Raw genomic sequence first — 25,701 nt, 5'->3', positions numbered from 1 at the left:
AAGCACTTTACCGGCCCACTGGATTGGGGGTGGTAGGTGGTTGTGTGGTGCAGCAGGTTGCCACAGAATTTGTCCATGGTTGCCCAGAGGGAAGAGGTAAACTGAACTCCCCAGTCCGAAGTTATGTGGGAAGGGACACCAAAACGGGCGACCCACTGTGAGGTAAAGGCTCTTGCACAGGTCTCCATGTCGCAGACTGGCATGGCCATCACCTCTGGCCAGCGTGTAAAGCAGTCGACCACGGTGAAAAGGTACCTCATCCCCTTGTTGATGGGAAAGGGCCCTACAATGTCCACGTGGTCGAACCTGTCTGCCGCGGGCATGAAACATTGCACTGGGCCTTTAGTGTACCGATGGATTTTGGCTCGCTGGTATTATACACAGGTTTTTGCCCAAAGTGGAACTTTGTGCTGAACCCAGTGGCATATGAACCTGCCTGAAATGAAGCAGACTGTTGATCGAATGGAAGGATGAGAGAGTCAATGCACTTGATTGAATACCCGCTGTCTCCAATTTCCGGGCAGGATTGGCCTGGGATGGCCTGTAGACATGTCACACAGGAGGGTTGGGCCTCCTGGGTCCAGCGCGAACACCTCAGTTTGTAGGCTGATGATGGCAGTGCAGTATGACTGTGTGTTGGCGTCTTCAGCGAGCTGTGTCGATACCGCCTGTCATCTCGGAGATCGTTGGCCTGAACAGTGCATCAGCTACCTTGCTGGACTTCCCTGCTACATGGTGGATGTCCATTGTATAATTGAAGATGTACGAAAGGTGCCGTTGTTGCCTCGCCAACGAGGGGTCCAAGATTTTGCCCAGCGCCTGCACCAGCGGCTTGTGGTCCGTGTAGGTTGTGAACACTCGGCCTTCAAGGATGTACTGGAAATGGCCAGCAATTTATGATCAAAAGTGCTGTACTTCAGCTTGGGTGGTCGAAGATATTTGCTGAAGAAAGTGAGTGGCCACCACTGGTGATCCATCCACTGTTGCAGCACTGCACCCACTGATCGGTCTGAGGTGTCTGCCATTAATGTCAGGGGTAAGTCCAGATTCAGGTGTGCCAGGAATGTGGCTTTGAAAAGTGCTGTTTTGGTCTCTTCGAATGCCTGGAGTGCTTCCACAGACCAGATGGGCTCCTTGTTACCTGCCTTAACGAGGTTGAAGAGAGGCTGCATGGTGGCTACTGCTCCAGGGAGGAAGCGATGATAGAAATTCACCATCCCAAGGAATTCCTACAGGCTTTTGAGGGTTTTGAGCCTGGAAGAGTTCTAAATGTCCTCAACTTTGTCAGGCAAAGGTGTTGCTCCTTCACTGAAGATGTGGTGCCAAAGGAAGTCAATGGTGGACAAATCGAACTGGCACTTAGACGGGTTGATAGTTAGCCCGAAAGTCTGAAGCCAGGCAAAAAGGCATTTTAAATGTTCTTTGTGGGTCCTGGCAATGAGGATGTCATCCAGGTACACGAAAATCCCCTCTAGGTCTCTTGCCACTATGTCCATGAGGCGCTGGTATGTTTTGCCACATTGTTGAGCCCGAATGGCATTCTCAGGAACTCAAAGAGGCCAAACTGGGTAATTATGGCCATCTTCCAGACGTCATCCTGGTGCACTGGGATCTGGTGGTAGCCCTTCATCAGATCGACTTTCGAAAAAAATCTGGGCACTTTGGAGTCGTGTGGTAAAGTCCTGTACATGTGGGATGGGGTATCTGTCCGGTACCGTTGCATCATCGAGCCTGCAGTAGTCTCCGCAAAGGTGCCAGCTGCCAGAGTTCTTTGGGACCATGTGTAGTGGCGAAGCCCACAGGCTATTGGAACAACAGACGATCCCCAAAAAGCAAAGCTGCTGAAATAAATGATTCCCACACCAAGCAAGTAAACCAGTACCTGATGTTTATTCAAACCACGCACGTTCCTTTTTAGGGGAGGAGACAAGCTCACGGGAGTAATGTCATAATGCTGCTTTGAGGCCTGGCTGTTCCCCTGGAAACGCGCTCCTACAGCCTGAACTTCTGCATGATGGGGGGAAAGCCCCTGTGCCCTGCCATGCTGGCTGTTTGCTACGGTGATTTGGCCCGTCGTGTGCGGGGTTGACCCAGCCTGCTACAGGTTCCAATTTCTTTTCCACATCTAAAACATTGATCTGAAAAATTCGATCTCTATCTACTCAATTTCTGAGGTGTAATATACAATTGATGGAAAAAAAATTATAATGAAGTAATCTACATCTTAAATTAATAGCATCAGACATAACTTCTTTGCAATAGATTATGGCAGACCTGCTGATTGATTATCGTGTCTAGATCTTGTTCTCATCTTTCTTTTCAATTAAACAAACCTAGTTTAGGTGTTTGTTCTTGTAACAAAATATATGTTACTGAAATAATTTTTTTAGTTATTCCATCAACTATAATTTGCTCCAAATTTGAAAGATCTTTTAAAACCATATCAGATCCTAATTTCTCTCTTAAATAGGCTCTTAGCTGAAAATAATAAAATAACGTATTATGAGTAGTATTATATTTGATTTTTAATTGATCAAAAGACATCAATCTGTCATTATCATAACAATCTCCCAAATCTGAAATTCCTTTATTGTTCCAAATATTAAAAAAATTATCTTTTGAAAAATATGAATAAAGGATTAATTAGCGGTGTTTTTAATGAAAGAAGATTTCCATTAATTTCTAACTTAACTTTATTCCAGATATTAACCAAATGTTTTAATATCGAACCATTTTAATCTGTTATTATTAATTTTGGCTCCCATTTATAAATAAACTCCTCTGGTATAATTTCTTCATCTTATTTAATTCAATTTCCACCCAGGATGGTTTAATTTTTACAAACAGGGAGACTAAAATTCTTAATTGTGCTGTTTTATAATAATTTTTAAAACTAGGAAGTAGTAGTTCTCCTTGTTCATATTTCCATGTTAACTTTTCTAATGACTTTCTTACCATTTTTCCTTTCCAAAAAAATTTACTAACTTGTTTATTTAAATCTTGAAAAAAAATTCTCCAAGTGCAATCCAATTATATCCTTTTATACAATTTGATATTTACCAAACTATTTCAGCTGGTTCTTTGAGCCAATTACTTAGCTGTATATCTGGAATCACATAGTAGCCTAAGAGAGCAGATTTCTTCCCCTGAAGGACATCTCAACCAGATAGTCAATTTTGTGGTCACCATTACAAAGATGTTTTTATGGGAAGAATCCAGACTGTTTCATTAACTGAATACAGAAACTCTCTTAGTGATATTGACTGAGGAATAAATATTGGCTCGGAGACCAAGAAGTTCTCTTCTGCAAAATTATGCCAGCTAATCTTTTAAATGAATCATAGGGAGTAGTCAAGGCCTTGGCTTAATGCCTCAACTTGCTGCAGAGGTTGATAGGAGAGCTAAGAAGGCCTATGAGATGCTGGGCTTTACTAATTGAGGGATTGAGTCTGGAGTCAAGATATTATGTTGCAACTCAACAAATTTCTGGTGAGACCACACTTAAGAATATTGTGTTCAGTTCTGGTCACCTCATTACAGGATATGGAAGCTATGGAAAGGGTGCAGAGGAGATTTATCAGGATGTTGACTGGACTGGAAAATAAGTCTTATGAGGCAAGGTTAGCATAGCTAGGACTTTTCTATTTGGAGTGAAAAAGGATGAGAGGAGACTTAATAGGGGTCTTCAAGATTCTGAGAAGCATAGATAAGGTGGAAGCCAGTGTTTTTTTTCCCCAAGGCAGGAATAGCAAACACCAGGGGATGTCTCTACAAAGTTAAGGGAGAAAAGTTTAAAGGAGACATCAGGGCTAAGTTTTAAAAAAAAACACAGAATTGTGGATGTCTGGAATGCCTTGCCGGGGTTGGTGGTGGAGGCTGAAACATTAGGAGCATTTAAGAGACTCTTACATTGACAGAAAAATAGAGGGTTACGAGATAGGAAGGGTTTCATATTTATTTTTGGTAGGGATAAATAGGTGGGCAGAACATCGAGGGGTGAAGGGCCTGTACTGTGCTATAATGCTCTATATAGTGAACCAAAAGATAGCATGCCATAAAGTGAAACACTTTATGTTACATGTCTGCCAGCCTATTTTTACTTTACTCAAAACTTTTGCAATATTTGAATCTACAAAATCGGATTGGATGAGCTTGCTAGCACTGAGCCACAGCAAAAACAAACTGCACAACTCATTTCACTGCATCTGGATATACAAAGGTAAAAAACGCATTGGCTTGGCTATCTTCAATTGATCGTTATGCAATCACATGTGGAATGTGTGAAGGAACATGAAATTCAGCTATGAACCTATTGTCAACCTTAGCTTTAGGTATAAAAGTCACCAGCAACAAATCCAAATAATCCTCAAGTGTATTTACATCCCAACAGGGATGCAGGCCTTTGAAAATAGGGATGATGTGCTGGTAAAAGAAAATATTTTGAGTACAAGTGGCAAGGCAATTTTGATATTTTAAAGTTGATGACAAATTTATGATTTCATAATCCATGCAAAATAATTCCCAAGAGGATCAAGCATTTTTTAAAAAGTATAAATTCATATTGCTTGACTGCTTATAAGAAAAATTGTAAGCAAATAATCTTATTTAAATTCATTAAGTAGCTCATAAAATAAAAATGAAAGCTTATCCATAACCAAGAAACAATTCGGACAAAGGGTGCGTCCTAATTATTTCACCTACCTGCTCATGGATATCAACCACCACAGCATTCTGCTGTGGAGGGTGTGCAGCAGGATGGAGCATGCGTGGAGATACATTCGGAGGATGAAATGCTCTGGGCTCCTCTACAGTTGGCTGTTGTCCATAAGGATGATGGTGATAGTTTTCATCTTGGCTCAGAGAACTATTCCTAGTTAGTCTTTCACGTCTCCCACGTTGCCGTCTTACAGGAGGACTTTAGAAAAGTAGAAATGCAAAAAAAGTATATTGCGGTGAGATTGATCAATATTTGTCTCTGCTAAAAACTCAATTAGTTGTGGCTCAATTAAAATGGAATTATAGATTTCAACTTGAGATTTGTATATTTCATTGTCTGAGATTTGTTAAATAACAATAGATATTTTTAGAACTCCACAACCAAAATAAATGAGATATCCTATACAGGCTAATTAAACAATGTTAAAAGTATCAAATTTTTGCAGAATTAAATCTTGGAAAATCAATAAATGGGTTGAGGATTGTCTCTGCTAACTTTTGCAAATCTTGATATGAGCAAAAACAGAAATTTTTATACCCTGTGCACTTGAATGAGATATTTTATCATGTTTCTGAAACAAGGAACATATTTGTAGCCATAGCACACTTCTAATACTGATTGAAAAATCACATGATAAATTTCACAGCTTCACCTAAAAATACTTAATTTATTGAAATTAACTAAGTTTTTTTCCAACAAGATTGGAAGAGAAACATTTGCTTTTTAAAAAAAACTGCACCAAGAAGAGTAAAATTGAGCAAAATGTAGTGAAATATCCCTCCTTAAATTTTTCGTGGAGGTTAAAATAATGATGTACCTTACTGCTTTCTAATACTTCAATAACTATTGATTCATCATTAACAGGATTCAGGGTTTGTCCTTCTTGTTTGCCATTCACCTCCAAATTATGCTTTGTTGTCACATGTAAAACATTTGGCAAGCAAAATTCTCTTTTGCTATCATTCGTGGACTTGCCAGCACATCAGAACTGGGATCCCATGTGCACAGATTTGTTGTTAAGCAATACGTTTTTTATAAGTTAGGCATTACAGTAAGAACAGGGCTTAAAGCTTTCAATGGCAGTGCACAGCAAATGTCACCACATTCCACTGCTGGTTGCTTAGTACACTAACACATTAAAAAAAAACGTAAAGAAGATTTATTTCCTTTCACACAGTTGCTAAAACATGGAATCCTGCTCATCTTTGAAAAGGAAAAAAAAACAAGCAGAATTGTTGAAATTTATCAAAGCTGAATTATGCTGACAGCTCGGCAGTGGTGAAGGTACACCAACTAGCTGCAGTGCAGAACAGTGTAGTCAGGACTGCTACATATGTCCCTTTTACAGTTGTAGTATTGACTCATAGGAAGAGAGATACGGCAGAACCAATCCTCTTGCTTTACATGTGGAGTTACTATTGCATCTTGGGCATTCCACACCTTACAGATCTGAAGAGAAAGATGTAATTTATTTCTAGCTTTATGCCCAACATAGCTGGTTTGCCTAACATGGTCCCATGAATAAACTAAAATTGACTGGGGTACAAGTTTTAACATTTTTTATTTTTCTACATTATTAGGTTTTCATTTCATTGGTTGGCCTTTATAAGTAAATTTATTTATAAAGCTATTTTTCTAATTTAAACCAATTTAAATTGCTAGTGGTGGGTGGATGGGTCGGGGAGGAGGGGTGGGTGTGGTGGTTTGCAATGGGATATGTGAATGGAGCCAGGTAATGAACTGGATTGAACATGATCTGGTGCATTATTAAGAGCATACCATTACATTGTTTCTATTTAAAGTAACAGGATCTAAACAAATCTATAAAAATGCAAATTATAAACATCACCTTTACTATCACGAGTTTCATCAATTTACCTCCTCCTGCTACGTGAAGGTGTATTGCATCTTTCCCCTGAGAAGTGATGTTGATTTGGTCGTGCTGAGGGAGGCCGCCTATTTGAAGTCATCTCCCATGGTCGCATTGGTGGTGATGGGGCAGGAGAAGCTGGTGCGTATTCAAAAAATGAATGAGAGAGACGCTGGCGCTTAGGACTTGGGCTTTCTTCACTCTATCATCCACAAGTGAGAAAAACAACACATGACATTTTTTATTCATTTGATATGCAATAAAGCATTCAAAATAAAGCAATATTTTTTTCCAGACTATGGAGATAAGATCACAATCAGATAGATTTTATAGCCCTGTCACTTCACTCTGTCCTGGCCCACCTGGAAAATGACATCTTATATGACAGGCTGCTGATCATTAACTTCAGCTTGGCATTTAATATGATCATTCCCCAGAGGTTGGTGGAGAAGCTCTCCTTGCTGGGACTTGGAACCTGGATCCTGAACTTCCTAACGGAAAGACCATAGTCTGTTTGGGTTGGTAGCAGAACATTGAGCACTGGCACACCTCAGGGCTGTGTGTTCAGCCTGCTCCTGTGCACGCTACTGACCCATGACTGCATCACCAGATCCAGCTCCAACGGTGTCATTAAGTTTGCAGATGTCCCAACAGTAGTCGGCTTCATCACCAACAATGAGTTGCATTACAGAGAAGAGGTGGAAAATCTTGTGAAATAGTGTGAGAGGAACAACCTGAGTCTCAACGTGGACAAGACAAAGGAGATGACCATGGACTTCAGGAAGACCAGGAACAACCACCCTCCACTACACATCAACAACTCTGTAATAGAGTGGAGAACACCATGTTCCTCAGTGACCTTATTATCACACATCTTGTCACTTGTCAGGAAGTCACAACAGTGACTGCATTTCCTGAGAAGACTGAAGTGGGCAAAGCTACCAGCCACCATTATGTCAACCTTTTATAGGAGCTCTATCAAGAGCACCCTGGCTGGCTGGTTGCATCACAATCTTAGAAAGAAATATGACTTGTTTGTTAAAATATGGCAACCTTATTTGAATCATACTGGTTTAAGGATATAATTAATTTTCCCAAAAAAGGTTTAAATAATAGGTTAATAGCGTGAATTCCTGAAGATCAAGATACAGACTAATTAATGAAGGCAGCCTCAAAAACCCCTTCTTTTTTTAATGTTAGCAGTGAGATTTGGTACAGATGCTGCAGAAAAATGGATCGGAGGTCAATTAGAATGGCAGAGAGGATCACTGAAGTCTTCCTTCCCCCCATTGACATGATCTACTGGGATCGTTGTTTGAAGAGGGCATGTAAAATCATTGAGGACCCTTTCCATTCTGCACACAGCATCTTTCAACTGCTCCCATCATGGAAGAGATACAGGTGTATCAGAGCAGCACCACCACAACTTCTTCCCATGGGAATTGGGAATGCTGAATGACCAAACTGTTCACACTAACCATCTAAGACTCTCACAGCTACAAAGCAATATTTATTTGAATAGATGAAATACTTGTCCTGTGTATGTATTGTTTTGGGTTTTTAAATATGTTTTATTTTATTGTTTCCAAGATTCATATAGAACATGATTACATACATTATATAAATAGTATTTTAAAAATTACAGAATTTCATATGATTGTCCAAATCTCAACACCCCCCCCCCCCACCAACTGCTAACATTAAAAAAAGAAGGGGTTTTTGAGGCTGCCTTCATTAATTAGTCTGTATCTTGATCTTCAGGAATTCAATGCTATTAACCTATTATTTAAACCTTTTTGGGAAAGTTAATTATATCCTTAAGCCAGTATGATTCAAATAAGGTTGCCATATTTTAACAAACAAGTCACAATTTATTTCTAAGATTATGTTATCTTTTCCAGGGGGGCACAATTTTGCATTTCCTTAATCCAACGAGTTATAAGTGGGGCGGGGGGAATCAGAAGTTCCATGTAACATCTACACATTTCCTGGCTACCGTTAGTGCAATATCAAACTGCATTTGATATTTTGATAGCCTTGTGCCAATAACCATAAGATTGCTCAATAAATAGAGTTCTAGTTCCAATGGAAAATCTACTTCTATAATTTTTGACAAAAATTCTGCCCAGTCATACAAAAAGGATCTTACTTTCACACATATAAATGTTCCATCCTCTATACTACACCTAAAACATGAGTCGGGAATTTCAGATTTTAAACCACGTAATTTTTGCAGTGTAAGGTATAATTGATGCATGAATATGTATTGTTTCAATCTATATCTGACATTAATAAATGATGTCATATTATCAGAGCAGAATTTGAACCAACATTGTTCTTAAATCCTTTTCCCCAAGTCCATCTCCCATCTTTCCCTCAATCTGTGGAAGCCCAGTTTCGGGCTATTATTCTGCAATAGGAAATAACTCATCTTCGATATAAATTCACGTGATCCCCTTTCGAAAAAGATCTTAATTGAAGATAGCAGAAGTTCTATTTGACAAATCCTATCTATTTTTTAGCTGTTCAAATGAATAAATTGTCCTTGTTCATAACAATTCTCGATACACTCGGTCCTTTTATGGTGCCAAGTGTCCAGGATTTTACTTCCTAATGTCATTGGTATTAACGCATTTTGATACAAGGGATTTTTTTTGAAGATAGCCTATACATTTATTAATTTGTTCTCATATCCAAATTATGTGTTTTAGAATGGGGTTATCTATCTTTCAAGACAATAATTTAATAATCCATTTGTAAATTAAATCTTCTGCTATCTTCTCACCTGCCATGTGTAGTCCAATTTGAACCTAGTCAGGAATATCCCCTCTCTCAAAAAAAATGCTATAAATTTCAATTGGGCAGCCAATTTTTTTTTAAATCGGATAATCGTAGGCATATGTATTGTTTGTCTGTATGTGTTTATGTCTGGTTGTGTGCCTGCACGTTTTGCACCGAGGACACAGAACACTATTTTGTCAGTTTGTACTTGTACAATCAGATGGCAATAAACTTGACTTGACTTAAGAAAGAGGCATATTAATCGATATGATGCTCAGATACTTGGTCAAAACCAGAATTGGGCTTTGATAACTCTCAGCTAGAAATGTCAGATCAATGAAAATGCCAAACCAGAAGTTAGATCCTGTCTTTGGAATACTGAATACATCCTCAGCAATAAAAACACAATGTTCGAGAAACTCAGCAGGGGCCAAGCAGTGTAGTCTATATAGCAAAGGCAAAGATACATAACCAATGTTTCAGGCCTGAGCCCCTCATCAAGGTATGAGCAAAATGTCAGCAGGTTCCTGAACAAAATTATGGGGGTGGGGGGGGGAGGAGGTTGAGAAGCAAGGGGAGGAGAACAGACAAGAGGCAAAATGTAGATAAGGGAGAAAGTGCACAATAGAAAACAGGGGGGGGGGGGAATGGCTCTGTGAAAAGAGAGAGAAGGGGTGGAGAGGAGGCGGGGATAAATAAGAGAGGGAGAACAGGATGCGGTCTAGCAGAAATTAGAGAGATTGATGTTAACACCATCCAGTTGGAAAGTGCCCAGAGGGAATATTAGGTGTTGCTTCTCCAATTTACAGGTGCCCTTGGTTTGGCAGTGCATGAGATCATGGACGGACATGTTAGTGTAGGAGTGGGACACAGAATTGAAATGGTTTGCCACTGGGAGATCCTAGTCATTAATGCGTAAACTGATTGATTTAATAAAGTGAACAGTAGTTTTCCAAGTCTATTTGATTTTATACAACCATTGCCAGTATGGTCCCCATTATTGTGTGCTGTAATGACTTGTCTCTGGTATCCAATTGCCTTTGTAACATTGGCAACCACCATGAGAGCTTGTTTGAACATGTGGCTACAATTTTCTTTCTTTCCAATTTAATTTCTTGTAACTCTGAACATATTTCCATCACCTGCATCTTGAAATGGCTTCAAAAGGCTGAATGCTATCCAAGTTCCAGCAGCATCTGTTTGATAGAGGGATAGTGAGGGCAGGGGGTGGGTTTGAGGAAGGAGATGTTGACTTTGTTTGAGATTCTGCATCAGGCTTTACCCCTTATCCCACCCTCAATTTTAACCCCTCTCCCTCATATCCACCAACTACACTCACATTCTTCCACTGGATTCCCTCACCTGGGTCCATCTATCCTTAGCCTCTCCCCTAATAGTTCCAATGATCAATTTCCTTAATTATCATTATAGCACCGGTAGCCTATGCCCTCATGCTTATTACCCTCCAGCAGTTGTTTCCACCTTTAATTTGTTTTTCCCACCTTTAATTTGTTTTTCCATTGAAAACAATTGTTGAGAAATGGTTTCCATTTTAAAGTATTGAACCATAAGTAAATGTGCATCAAGGGATAAATACTCCAAGGAATATGGTTGTGGTTATCGAAGAACAATCCCAGACTACTCAGGACAGGATCCAATAATTAACAATAGTCAACTACTTCATCAGTATTCTTCCTCCAATCATAAAAGTTAGGGTCACTGCTTATAGAAGTGCAGAGAAGATAGAAACATTAAATACTTTAAAAAAAATATGGAGGCATTGAAAAAGTTGGTTACACTCAATGCAACGGTCAACAGAATAGGATCCACCCATTGAGGGATTTATGGAAGGGAACTGAGTGAAACTGACAGATCTTGCAATGCTCTTTGAATATAGAATGGTAAATTTACTCTTGTTCAAAGAAGGGAGTAAATATGAATTGCGCAACTATAGTCCAGTTTACCTTCAGGATTATTATTCATCGAAGTGAAAATGAATTAATTAAGATAGGCCTTCATAGGACAAATTGAACAATCAATTTGATACAATTTTTGATGACATAATGGATAGAATTGATGCAGTAGAGGTGAATGCATGGCCTTTGATAAAAGTCCCAGATTAGAGGCTTATCAGCAAAGTTAAAACATGAATAAATACGATATTTATAGCTTGAATACAAAGTTGGTGAAGTAACAGAGACAAAAAATTGTGGCAAATGGTTCCTTTTACTGAAGGTGAATAAAGGCACTCCATACTACTATTGCTTTTCTTGATCTACACTAATAACCTCGAATTGGGGGTGCAAGCTGCAAATTGTAAATGTCAAAAAACATGGATGAATTGTGAACTGCAAATAGACTAGTGATAAATTGCAGAACATAAACAGACAAGTAGACTGGGAAGATGTGGCAGATGAAGTTTAATGTAGACATGTGATCTGATATTTTTTGATGTGAATGAGAGGCAATAAAAAAATAAAAAGATACTGTCCAAAAAGGAGCAATGGGAGTTTTTGTACGTATGCAAAAGCCATTGAAAGTGGCAGGGCAGGTTGAGAAGGTGATTAATAAAGCATGTACAATTCTGGGTTATATCAATTGATACAGGTATAACAAAAATCAGGGAAGTTGTACTGAAACTTTTAAAAAATAAATTAGTGTATCCCCAGCTGTAGCATTCAATTATACAATTACAAGGAGAGGCCAGCACACTCATAATTTAAGTTTTAATTTAGACGCACCAAGTTGAGCAGAAATACTCAGACCAGAACGAGAAAACGATCAATTTTTACCTGATCTAGAAGTAACAGAATCAATTACGTGAATTTACTAAGCACCATTAATTTCTAGTCATTTTCATTCAGAAATATTTTTGAAACAAGCTTTGTCTTTTCACCAATACATTCAATGATCTGTAGGTGTTTCCTGCACCGAATCATTTCAAATTAAAATGGCAAGGCCAGATTGTAGCATTAACTGGTTGAATTAAAAAGGGTTTCCCATCAGCAGTTCAACTCATCCATCATGAGGAAGCATCCACCAGTAACTGAGATTATTTTAAAACTTGCAATAAATATTTTAAAATGATGAAATGTTGGTTGCACCAAAAAGTATGAATAATCACTAGATGAACAAGCAGTTGAAAGTGAATCCAGAGATTCAGAGAAAGAATAAGAAACTACTGCTGAATATTCACTTGTTTGCACAGCAGACTCTTTGATAAAACTATTGAATTACTAAATGAATTCTTGATGAGAAGGGCCAAACTGAAATGCTGCAAATGTTCTTTTTCTTGTTGCATTATGCTTATATTTATCCAGAATTTTATAAAGACATTTTAGTCATAAATAACATGAACACGTTTATTGAATTTATCATTGAATTATTTTATATATACTATTTTATGAGACATGGGTAGTCAAAATTCAAGTAATATTCTTCCAACAGTGTATCTTTGCGAAGCAGAGAAGCGTTGTGAACGAACACTCACCCTGGAACCCTGTTGCTCATAAATGTTTTAACCAGTTTTTCAACATTCATATAGAATCATGAATGATGGAGGTTCTTCATTCAAAAAAAATGTATATATAATTTAGGCAGAAAATTTGTAACCATAGTATGAAGTTACCCAGAATGTTAAAAATGACATTCAAAAATTAAATTCTTTATATTGTTATTTGTTGTATTAGTTTTATTTCGATTAACATGTTTTATTTATTTCAAGTTGATTACATATTTTGGAAGGTTAAATGTTAATATTCTCAGATTTCAGATTTATTGTCAAGAGTACATACATGACATCACATACCACTCTGAGATTCTTTTTCTGCAGGTGAGGCAATTACCACTCATGAGTAGTGCAAAAAAAACTACACAGCATATACATGTAAACAAATAAAGAAATGTGAACACATAATGAATGGAAACAAATGACTGCAATACAGAAAGAAAAATAACTGCTATTTGTTCACAGCCGACTGTTATGATCAAAACAGCTAAGTTTATAGTGTTCTGTGGTTACCTACACATCTTTCATTTTCTACTACTTGATTTTTTTCTCTCTAAATCTATTCCCCTTGCTGTACTGAAATTCATTGTTGGGATATACAGTTCTTCAACACGGTACAAAGCATTAATTATGCATGCCAGAAACTGCACAGTTGGCAACAGTGAAGTAAGTAACTATTGGGGCCCAAAAGAATGAGTTATTCCTCAGCTGACAAACTATACATAGGATAGCCAACAAATTTCCTGTTATTGCAAAAATCAGAATTTCTTTTCACGCCCATAACACGGAAGAATTAGAATCTACTCCAGTACTCCACCAGAGTCCTGTATACAAATCAGTTAATTTGACACACAAGGAGGAACAGCAAATTTCATCTACCACTGACCAGATAATAAGACATGGATCTCCCATGTAAAAAAAGGATAGCATTCATCATCCATTTAGCATATAGAAGTCCAAGAACTGGTTATCTTTTAAATCATATTTTAACTGTCTAAATGTATTCCAATTTAAGAACAGCAGGGGATGAATATAGGGAAAAGAAAAACAATGGTATTACAGATGCCCAAGAGACAGGCATTATCTGTACTTTTACCTGTAGGTGTCCCCAAGAACAAAATAGCCACTGTATGTACTGAAAACACTTTTGGCAATTTTTATTCAGCATCAAGAAACTGTAATACCACTTGGATATAGTCAGGTAAGATTTCATTCCCAGATATTTCTGAAACCTAGATAAAAAAAAACTTCCCATTCCACAAAAATTCTCACTATACTCAAAGGCTTTTACTGACCTCATTAGAATCCAGGTGTAGAAAGGAGGCAAGTTGCAAGGAAAGTATGTGATTTCCCCACTCAGCAGAAACTCTTTAAACAGCTCTGCGACAGATTATGATCTATGTTTTAAGTTGCATGAATGTATGGCACACGAAATCCTGTCCCAGTTTTGTATTTCACAAGTATCCATGATTTCTAATAGCCTTGTATATTCTATCATGCAAATTATTTCTCTCAATAATTGTACTTTATTGTCAGGATCCTCCATTTAGACCACACACAGAATGTCTTGTGTTTTTAGGCATTTTCTGCTTAGTGCTCTATTAAATTACAACTTTTACAATGAATTTATACTTTAAACACTTATTTCACATTACTTTTAATAGGTGCAATAGCATAGAACATATATTACATTGGTGAAGAGGAATACAAGTTCTGATTGAAGTTATCATTCTGACTCCTGAAATGATTTATCACCATAAAACATTGTTCAAAATCATAAACCTACTTTATAGCAATACTAAGTGGCAGATTTTCTTTACGGTAAAATTTAAAGCTGAATGAATAAAAAGCAATAAAAAAATTTAACATTGTAGACTATGTTATAACAAACTGTTGTTATTCGAAGGCAAGTAAATATGTAACAAGCAAAGCTACAAGAATTTATGGTAGTATCCTTTTGCATGCCTAAATCAATGAGGAAAAGCACTGTAGCCAAAAGTAGGAGAAATGTTCTATTTAACGCACAGTTTTTTCTAGCACTTACTACTGAATAGATAAATGAACAAGATTACTGTATTGGAAGGGGAGTTGATGGGGGAGCAGTTACAATATTTTCACTGGATAATGTGAAGGACCAGTATGAATGGTACAACTTCGACTGTTACATATTCTTTGTACGTTCTAAAGGTTTAGCAATTGCCTTATAAAATAGCTCTAATCTGGTTGAATCAACAACAGCTAACATGCTGGCCTCAAATCTTGGCAAGACCAGGGTGAGCAAAATGATTACTGTTCCCCATATAAACTTTCAAAGTTCAATTTTTTGTTCAAGTACATACATGACATAACATACAACCCTGAAATAATTTTTTCCCTGCAAGCAAGGCAGAATTTCCACTTAGCAGTAGTGCAAAAAACTACTCAAGGAAAGATAAGTATACAAAAGAGAGAAATGTAAACAAATTGTGCAATACAGAAGAAAAAATATTTGGTAATAAATAATGTACAAATTAAGAGTCCTTTAAAAAAATCTGATTGAGTTTATTTAGTAGAGGGATGGTGGAGGGATAACAACTGGTCCTGAACCTCCTGGTACATCTTGTGCCAGCAGCAAGAACAGCGCATGTTCTAGGTGGTGGGATCCTTGATGATTGCTGCTGCTTTCCAACGGCAGCGTTCCATGTAGATTTTCTTGTTGGTGGGAAGAGTTTTGTCAGTGATGCAGGGCTGTCAACTCAGAGGTATTGGTGCCCCCATACCAGGCCGTGATGAAGCCAGTCAGTATACTTTCCTCTATACAACCAAGGTTCCAATGTCATACTAAACCTGCACAAACTTCGGAGGAAGTACAGGCACTAGCATGGTTTCTTCACAATGACATTAGTGTGCTGAGTCCAGGAAAGGTCCTCAAAAATTGTGACTCGCAGGAATTTAAATGTGTCATTTATCATACAGATATTAATTTAAAAAAATAATTTAGGCATACAGCACAGTTGTAGGCCATTTCAACCCACGAACCCATGCCGACCAATTATACTCAATTAACCTACAACCTCGGTATATTTCGAATGATGGGAGGAAACCGGAGCCCCTGGGGAAAACCCATGCAGACACAGGGAGAACGTACAAACTCCTTACAGACAGCTTTGGATTCAAATCCCTGTCCTAATTGTTGGCGCTACAACAGTGTTGCGCTTTTCACTATGCCAATCGCATATTGTTAACATCTGGAATGCCGCCTTTTTCAGGAAACCTTACTTCCCCTCTTCTGTGGTTGGGACCCTCATTTGTGATTCCTGTATTTCTCGGACTTTTGCTTTTTGCTCTCACGCCCCACACCCCCACCCCCGACCATCAGACAGGAGTGATATCTCTTGATCTCTGCTTTGCTCACCTCTTCCCACCTCACTCCTGCCTGGCAATTTCCCCTGGAATCATGGGAGATGCAACACATCACCAACACAAGCCAGACACATAAGGCCCTTCCAGGTCAGACAAAGATTCACATTCACTTCCTCCAATCTCACTTATTGTATTCAGTGCTCTCAATATGAGGTCCTCTACAATGACCACACTCCATCTGCAATGGCCATACTGACCTCCCAGATGCATGCCACTTTAATTTGTCTTCTTGTTCCCATATGGACCAATCAGTTCTCAGATTTTCCCAATGCCTGGGTGAGACCAAAAATAAATTGGAAGTATAACACCTTATATTTCACCTGAGTAGTCTACAATGCAATGGTACAAAATTTAATGATCCATTTTCAGGTAACCAACACCCTGTGCTCCTTTCGCTCTCCTGCTTCCCATCCACTTCCATTCACCCAGTTTCATCCCCCTCCCCCAAATGGTTCCTTCTGCCTATCACCCACACACAACACCTAGTGATTTTCCAATCCCCTCCCTAACTAGTCCTATCTATTGTTATGAGCCCAGGCGATCCCAAAATCCAGCAGCAATAGAAATTCACCAAGACAAATGGTTACTTAAACAAAAGTAGTTTTTAATTTTCTTTAAACATAAAAACAGGATCAAACTTTAACTTACTAATATTAACTTAACTTAATCCCCTTCTAATACTAAGCACACATGTAGGTAATGTTTATAAGTTGAGAAAAGTTATTTGATTCACAGTCCAATCTCACTTCTCACTCCTCCAAGTTCACCAGTATTAGGCAATTCTTATACTGTACACAGAATTTAATATTTATGAATTTCACCAGGCTTTGGTGCTTGAAAGGCAAAGGTTACTGCTCAGGAAGGTTTTTGTTGGTTTTCAGAGAGAGATTTGTTGTTCATTAGACACCCGTAACTGATTCTTTCCAATCCGCCTCTTCAGTGTCTAGCTGAAGAAACTTGTCCCATCAGGCTTTTCCAGATGTTAACCTTTTTCTTTCAGGTCACCATTGTTCCTTTTCTGTTTCCCTTATTTCAAGCGAAACATTATGCAGTCAGTCCTCTCCTCTTGTATAGACCACAAGGGCTTTGACCAGGCTGAACTAAGAACTCACAACCCATCTTCAAAATGGGGTTTTCCACAAGCTTGCCACCTTGTCATGTCCCAGTCCCAGCTGCTGCTGCTGAACTGTAGAACTTTAGAACTAAATTCTCTCTCACTCAGACAAAACCACATGACCCTCTTAGAACAGAAAACTCCACTCAGACAGACTTCAGCTCTGGACCTAATCTTCTGAGTTCATTCATTTGTTTATTTCCAAAACAATAATCTATTACTCGACAGCATGTCCAAATAACAGCTACTTGTGAAGTCCTTATAGGCATTCTTCAAAGTTTTTCCAAAGGCATCCAAACCCTGGACTGTTTGGCTTGAGCAGAGCTCTGGCATTTAAAATGAGATCTGTTTTGAAATGTTTGTATGTGGCCTACACTAAAAAAAAATTCTGCCACAATTTATCTCCTTTAAAACTGATCGACATACAATATAAAATATAACATAACCTGTACTTCCCCCTACAAAGGAATTTTAACTCTCGAGTTAAAATTTAGTTATAAGTAAACTGACTTTACAATCACTAAAGTGATAACAATACACAATATATAACATTATAACAATGTAACCCAATGTTGAGAGTATATATTTCTATACCTGATCACTTTTAACATCTTGACAATCTGCTATCACATTCATTGTACCTCTGATATGATTAATTTAAAGACTATATTCTTGTAATATTAAACTCCAGTTTAACAATCTTCTGTTTTTATTCTTCATTTTATTCAAAAACACCAGAGGATTGTGGTCAGTAAATATCACTATTGGTTTATGAGATGTACTGAGATATACATCAAAAATCTGCAGTATTATAGACAACAATTATTTCTCAATAGTGGAATAGTTCCTTTGATGAACATTGAATTTTTTTGAAAAACAGGCAACTGGATAGTTAATTTCATCATGTTTTTGTAATAAAACTGCACCGGCTGCCCCCTCACTGGCATCCACTGCTAAAGAAAATGGTCTGTCAAAATCAGGAGATATTAAAACAGGGTAATGGCATAGCATCTTCTTTAAATTTTCTAAAGCCCTCTGACAAATTCCACACAAATTTCTCCCCTTTCTTCAAAAGGTTGGTTAAAGGGTGAGCAATCTCAGCAAAATTTCCTATAATACCCTGCCATTCCTAAAAACATTCTCACCACTTTCTTGCCACTGGGAATGGGAAATTCAAAAGTTGCATTTACCTTAGCTTGAATAGGTACAGCTTTGCCATGACCAACTACATGAGCTACATATGTTACAGTAGTATGTCCAAATTAATTTTTTGCTAAATTAACAGTTGTTTGCTTTGGACAATCTTGCAAACAATTTGTCCAATTCCCTAGGATGTTCTTCCCATGTGTCATTTTTTTTGTGACCAAGTCATCAATATAAGCATCTGTATGCATTAACCCTTGGATTACCGAATTAGTCATCCTTTGGAATGTTGCAGGTGTGTTTTTCATGTCAAAAGGCATTATACTCATATAAACCAGATGGAGTTACAAAAGCCAAAATATTCATTCCTCTCTCAGTTAGAGGAACGCAACAGTAACAAATCCACCTTAGTAAGAAATTCAGCTTTTCCAATTTTATCAATACAGTTATCTATTCTCAGAATAGGATAAGCAACTGTTTTAGTTACTGAATTAACCTTCCTGTAATCTGTACAGAACCTAACAGTTCCATCTGGTTTTGGTACCAGAACACAAGAACTCCAATCTGAGTTTGAAGGTCTACTAATATCATTTTTCAACATATATTTCACCTCCTGATCCATAATTTTACTCTTCTGAATGTTTATTCTATTTGTTTTATGGGACTTGCCTCTCCCATATCATGATACATGGCTGATGTTCTTTTTGGCACATCAGGAAACAAATTTGTCTATTTCAAAATTAATTCTTTCAACTGCATTTGTTCTTGTGACTTAAAATGGCCTAAGTTTTCCTCCAAATTTTCCAAAATTGCTGAGTTAGACAGGCACACAGGAACCATGGTTTCTTTAAAGTTACAATCGCAAGATTCTGTTTCCATAATCTTATGATCCATAACTTCCTCTATCCTGTCAACAACCAACACCTCTGATACAGGCTGTTTTCCATTACCTTTATCCTCATAATAAGGTTTCAACATATTTATGTGACAAACCTGAATTTTATTCCTACGATCTGGAGTGTTAACGTTAACAACATAGTTAGCATCATTCAGTTTTGATTTAACTACATGCGGTCCAGAAAAAATAGCTCTCAAAAGATTGTCATGTGTTGTGAACAAAATTAACACTTTACTTCCTGTCTCAAAATTCCTCACTTGAGCTTTTCTATCAAATAAACGCTTCATTTTACCCTGAGCCATTTCCAAATTCTCTTGAGCCAAAGTCCACATTTTTTGTAACCTAGCTTTAAATTTAGAAATATAATCCAGCAAGTGCAACTATACATCCTCATTAACCCATTGTTCTTTTAACAACATGAAAGGTCCTCTAACCTGATGTCCAAACACAATTTCAAAAGGGCTGACATCTAATGAATCCTGCATAGCCTCCCTTGTTGCAAATAACAATAAATGAATACCTTCATCCCAATCTTTCTCATTCTCCAGTCAATAAATCCTCCTCATATTTTTAAGAGTAGAATGAAATCTTTCCAAAGCTCCCTGAGTATCAGGATGGTATGCAGATGAAGTGATCTGCTTTGTTCCCAACTCATAAATCAACTGCTGAGACAACACAGAAATAAAGTTAGATCCTTGATCACTCTGGATCTCTTTAGGTAATCCAAAAACTGTGAAAAATCTTTCCAAAGCCTTTTCAACTGTTTCGGCTTTTATATTCCTTAATAGTATAGCTTCTGGAAATCTCGACGGCGTATACATAATTGTCACCGAGTACTGATTCCCAGACTTAGTTTTAGGCAGGGGACCCACACAATCCACAATAACCCTAGTGAAAGGTTCCCCAACAGCAGGAATTGATTACAATGGAGCTAATGGAGGTCCTTGGTTAGGTTTCCTCACAACCTGACAAACGTGACATGTCTGGCACCAATTTACCACATCCTTCCTCAAACCAGGCCAGAAAAATTGTCTCAAAATCTTATTCATGGTTTTCTTTACACAAAGATGGCCACCCAAAGGTGTACTGTGGGCTAGATTTAAAATTTCATTCCAGTAAATTCTAGGAATGGCCACCTGATGAATCACTTCATCAGCTGGAATATCAAGAGGTCTCCATTTCCTCATCAACAATTCACCCTTCAAGTACTATCCACAGCCCATTTCTTTAATCTCCTGTTCACTTACTGCTCAGTCCCTTAAATCAATAAGATCTTTATCTGTTCTCTGTCGCTGAATTAACTCTTTCCTTGACAAAGAGAAATCCTGACTCTCACAATTAACCTGCTCTTTCAAGACTATTTCAGAAATACTGGGCAAGTCTCTATCAACTAGATCTTCCTCTGCTCTCATCATTTTCTTAGACAAAGACCTTGTAACAGCACAGGTAGGATATAATCTCACAATCCTCTTCAACTTCATCCTTACTAGGCTGATTTGTTCATCTCAAAACTGACCCAACTTTATCCTCTGCCAAATCATTCCCTATTAAAAATTAAACTTCCTTGCATGGGTAACTTTGAAATAACTCCTACTACAACAGTCCTTAAACTAATTCTGAATTCAGCCCTATGTTGTGAAGAGATATTGACTCTATCTCACCTCGAACATCTCTAATCAAAGTCATCTCCCCTGTGTCAGTCTTTTGATCAAGAGTTAAAATATTCTCCAACAACATGAGTGAGCAGCTCCAGTTTCTCTAAGAATTTTAACTGGAACCTGTGATCCTCCCTCCTTTACTGAAACCAAGCATTCTGACATAAAAGGTTTGAAAACATTCATAACATCTTTACCAGGTTTGGAACATCTGCTCTCCTTAAATTCAACTGTCTGAATACACGCTTCTGGTAAAACCTTTTATTTTGGGTTTTTTTCCAACACTAAACAATTTGCAATGACATGACCAGGTTTCTTACAAAAATGACATACAAATCCAAAAGTTCTGTCTTTTCCCACCATACCTTCATCTTTTCTCTTAAAATTCTCCCCAGACTTAATTTCAGCTTCACCATCATCCTTCCCTAACAGAATTCTGATGGAGGAGCAACAACAAATAAAGATGCTGATGTACCAGATAAAGAATCAAAGAGGCAGCCTTGAACAATAATGAAAGACTGGTTTGAGTCTCCAAACAAAAAATTGCTTGGGAACTTATGAGTTCCCATAGCTACCCTTGATCTCAAGAAAGTGATAGGACAAAAAAATTCCTCAATGCAAGGACAAACTCAGCCAGGCAAATGTATTTGTTGATGCAAGGTTGGGCCACTGCACATCCATAGAAAAGATGAACCAATTGAGACCTAGGAAATGGAAAATGTCAAAGTGTTAGAGATGAATCTAAGTGGGAATGGACTGAACCAGACGTAATCGGTTGAAAGAAATAATTTCAATGCAGCAAAAGGATTTTGCAGCCCAGTCCTGCTTGTGAATCTTGGGTAGCAAGCAGATGCAGGCTGTACACAGCTGGGAGACTACAAGGCTGTGTGGCGAAGACTTCCCAAGGACTGTCTGAGGGAAATGGCCTATAGTTTCCTGCTCCCTGTAACCTCTTTATTTAGAAAGGAGGCTATTTTCTATTTTCCTATCCAACTGTACCTTCAATGACTTGGAAATTTTGGAAAATTAAAACCAACTATCTTACAAGATCATATGATGAAGACGATCAAGACTTGTCGGCCTATTTTCAACAATTTGCTCAATGTCATTGCTCTGTTGATACTAATTTTAATGTGTTTCCCTCTCTCTCCAAATTCTCTATGTATAGCTACTTGCATTACATACTTGGTATCGTCTCATCAGAGAATCACAGAAATTAAGTACACAATACCTTAAGCCTGTACAATCATGCAATACAATCATAACAGATCAACTATCTTGTAGTTGTATTCCCATTTTCTGAATGCCTTTTGTATTTAGAAATTATCCAGTCCTTAAATATATTTAGTTAACTTCTCCACAGTCTATATTCCAGCAAATTTGACAGGTTCACCACCTTCATTAAAGATATTTCTTCAAATCTCAGTCCTAAATCCATTGCCTTGTAAATGGGGAGTATGGCACCCCATTCTAGATAGCACAACCATGAGAAACACCCTTCCCACATCCTGTCTATCTTGCCCTGAGATAGTTTTGTGAGTTTTAATTAGATTATCTTTCATTCTTCCAAATTTTACCGCCATCTACATCAGTCTACAGCCCAGCAATCAACCTGGTTAACCTTAGAATCATTCTATATGGTTGGCGTAGCAGTTAGTGCAATGTCTTTACAGCGCCAGTGATCAAGGCTGGAGCAGGGTTCAAGTCCCGCACTGGAAGGAGTTTGTACATTCTCCCTGTCTGTGTGGGTTTTCTCCAGGAGCTCCAGTATTCTCCCACTGTTCAAAACGTACCAGGGATGTAGGTTAATGGGGTTTAAATTGGGTGTCACGGACTCGTGGGCTAAAATGGCCTGTTCCTGTGCTGTATGTCTCTATTAATTAAAAAGTAAAAGACAATATTCAGAAAACAAAAGCTGCACAATCGAAAATTATTTCCCTTAGCCTAACCATCAGAGGAGCACATTCAATAAAATTTGAAGTGTTCTATCCATTTCCAATTTAAAAAGACACCCCAGCTTTGAGCTCTAGGAAAGTAATGATCTATTTATCTACTTTTTGAGCATCTGCATTAAATGGGCGACAGTATTGAAAGAGAATGCACCACCATATTTATCTTTAAGTTAACAAGAGCACAAATAACTTTAAACATTTACAATTATCTAATTTATATGAAAACAGATTTAAAAGATAATTGCGGTTTCTAATAGAAGAGCAAAATAAAACTACCTTTAATTTTTTTTAGAAAATTGTGAAGTTTTGCATGAATTTGAACAAAGACCTTGTGTTGTAAATTTAGCTCAGACTTAGAACTTGTAAGAAAAAAAATCAAAGAAACCTGATTTTCACATGCATGCTTCGAGGAGGCACAGATATTTTCCTCACAGAAATTATAATAAATATTAACTCAGCAGCTCTGGCTTTCATATCACCTACTGCCTGCAGGATTTTTTTTTCAAATCCACCTTATTCCCATACATTTATTCCCTTTATCTTCAATCAACCATTTCATCAGTTCTTAATAGTTCAAAAATGAAATGAATGCATGCGACCAAGGGTTATCAAAACTTTATGTTTTGATTATACCTTTATAAAGTCAATAATTTAGATTGCTTGAATTTTAAAATTCAATTCCTGATTCATGATAAAGGGTTTCAGACCAAAATATTGACTATTGCATTCCATAGGTGCTGCCAGATCTGCTGAGTAGCACCATCATTTTGTGCATTGGCATCTTTTCTTGTATTCGTTTCTTCATACTACAGCATCCATTCACTTCATACTAAAGTATCCTTTTGAAATCTGCACATCACTATCTTGATTTTCTTAAAATTCTGTCTTTCACTTAGAACTTGAAATGCAGACAGTTCTTCAATTATTTCTTTTATAATGATTTTGTATAGATTTGCAGCAACACTGAATTAAAGTTCAACATAGTGTAAGAGCATGTTCCAGTAAACCATATGGTCTCTCAGGCCTGCTCCACCAGTCAATAACATCAGTTAATCAGATCTTCATCTCAGTCTATTTACCTATCTGATCCTTGTAACAATCCATAGTCAGAATCCCCTATAGTCAGGAAATCCATCTCAGCCTTGAATTTATTCAAGAAATCAGGAAAAAAATAGTCTCGTATTCCATTTCAGAAGTTAAAATTAAGATGAGCATTTGTATCGTCACAGTATTGGCCACAGACCACATACTACTGAATGGGATTAGTGAAGCTGGTAAACTGATAATCAGCTGGAACACACTGAGTTGAAGGACACATTTTTATGATGTGTGACTCTAAGAACTCAAGCCCTCAAATCCCTGCATCTACATCACTATCAAATACATTTTTTATACTGTACACTCATGCCAGCTTATATTTACAATACTGAGAATTTTTTGCCAATTTCACTAACATTAATCATCTCCTATAACTTAATTTTAAACATTTAAAAAATGTAGAATGCTGGAAACTTAAACAATGAAAATACTCAGCAACTCAAGCAGCATCTGGAAAGAGAATCATCACACTTAGTATTTCAAGTTGAAGATCCCCCTCATCATAATTACAGTTATGCTCCTTATGTGTCAGGAAAATGAAGAGACAGCCTAACTGTGGCTGACAAGCATCTATGATAATGCATGCTATAAAGACAGAATTTAAACCCTTGCGCAACTGCATATAGCTTGGGAACTGTATAAAAGCATCAGACTCTAAATGTACCAGGAAAGAGGTTTCATGAGATGGTCCAAATTAAACAGCTTGAAGAATATAATAATCAACTTACAAAACTTAGAAATATAGCACAAATCCATCTTTTAATCACAATATCCACTGCAAGGTAACCACTATATGTTTATTAAAGTCATCATGCGGCACAGTCAGAAATGTCTAACATCTTCCCAAATAACATCACGTGAAAAAAATTTTGTTTGCACTATCACATTTCTGTACAGTTGACGAATATTCAAACATTTGACAAAGATTCAATAAGCCCTGCTAACAAACATAAGGGATATTAGTTATTCACGTTAAAAACTACTTGACCATCTTACATTGTCTCAAAGACGTTGCTTTGAAGTTATATCAATATATCAAGTCACTATCAATGAATGAATCTGATGACAATGAATCTATTAACAATTCTATCATTAGACAATGTATTAATGAATAATATTATTTAATATTATTTCTAAGCTAGGCCTTCCCTTGATAATTTTGAAACAAGCTTGGTTGATAATGTAGAAATTAACAAAACACAAATAATTAAATCAAATATTTCATAAAGTAACATAACAAGAAAATTTTGCGAGTCCATGGAGATAGGAAAATATTAAATGGATTATCTGTGAACAAATATTAAATGCTCAACTGCTTCTTTTGATCACAAAAAAGTTCATCACAGAAAATTATATTCCAGGTCATAACAGTATCAACAAATGGGATAAATAACTATGGTTACTTCAGTAGGAAGATGAATGGCTAAAAGCAATTGAATTGAAATTGTTTGGCTACCATTTTTCCCCAAAGTACTTTAAACAATTATCATTAATGATAGTTAACTATTCCAGTACACATCACCCAACAGAATTTAGAACATAAAAATAGAGCAGTTTTATGTA

The 25,701-nt window shown here is 37.4% G+C and overlaps 1 protein-coding gene across 5 annotated transcripts in view; it reads right to left on the bottom strand.

Annotated features, from left to right (window-relative positions):
• The window catches only part of LOC138757924 (E3 ubiquitin-protein ligase RNF38), a 130,426-nt gene that overhangs the window by 51,009 nt on the left and 53,716 nt on the right, over positions 1-25,701 (bottom strand). For all 5 annotated transcript variants that reach the window (XM_069926080.1, XM_069926069.1, XM_069926088.1 and 2 more), the window contains exons 3-4: positions 6,596-6,789; positions 4,702-4,915 (exon numbers count right to left, since the gene is read on the bottom strand). In XM_069926080.1, the coding sequence (XP_069782181.1) occupies positions 4,702-4,915; positions 6,596-6,789 (408 nt within the window). The remainder of the gene's footprint in view (positions 1-4,701; positions 4,916-6,595; positions 6,790-25,701) is intronic.

The sequence above is a fragment of the Narcine bancroftii genome, chromosome 1, assembly GCF_036971445.1.
Source record: "Narcine bancroftii isolate sNarBan1 chromosome 1, sNarBan1.hap1, whole genome shotgun sequence".
NCBI lineage: Eukaryota > Metazoa > Chordata > Chondrichthyes > Torpediniformes > Narcinidae > Narcine > Narcine bancroftii.
This window is presented reverse-complemented; position numbering and strand designations above follow the sequence as displayed.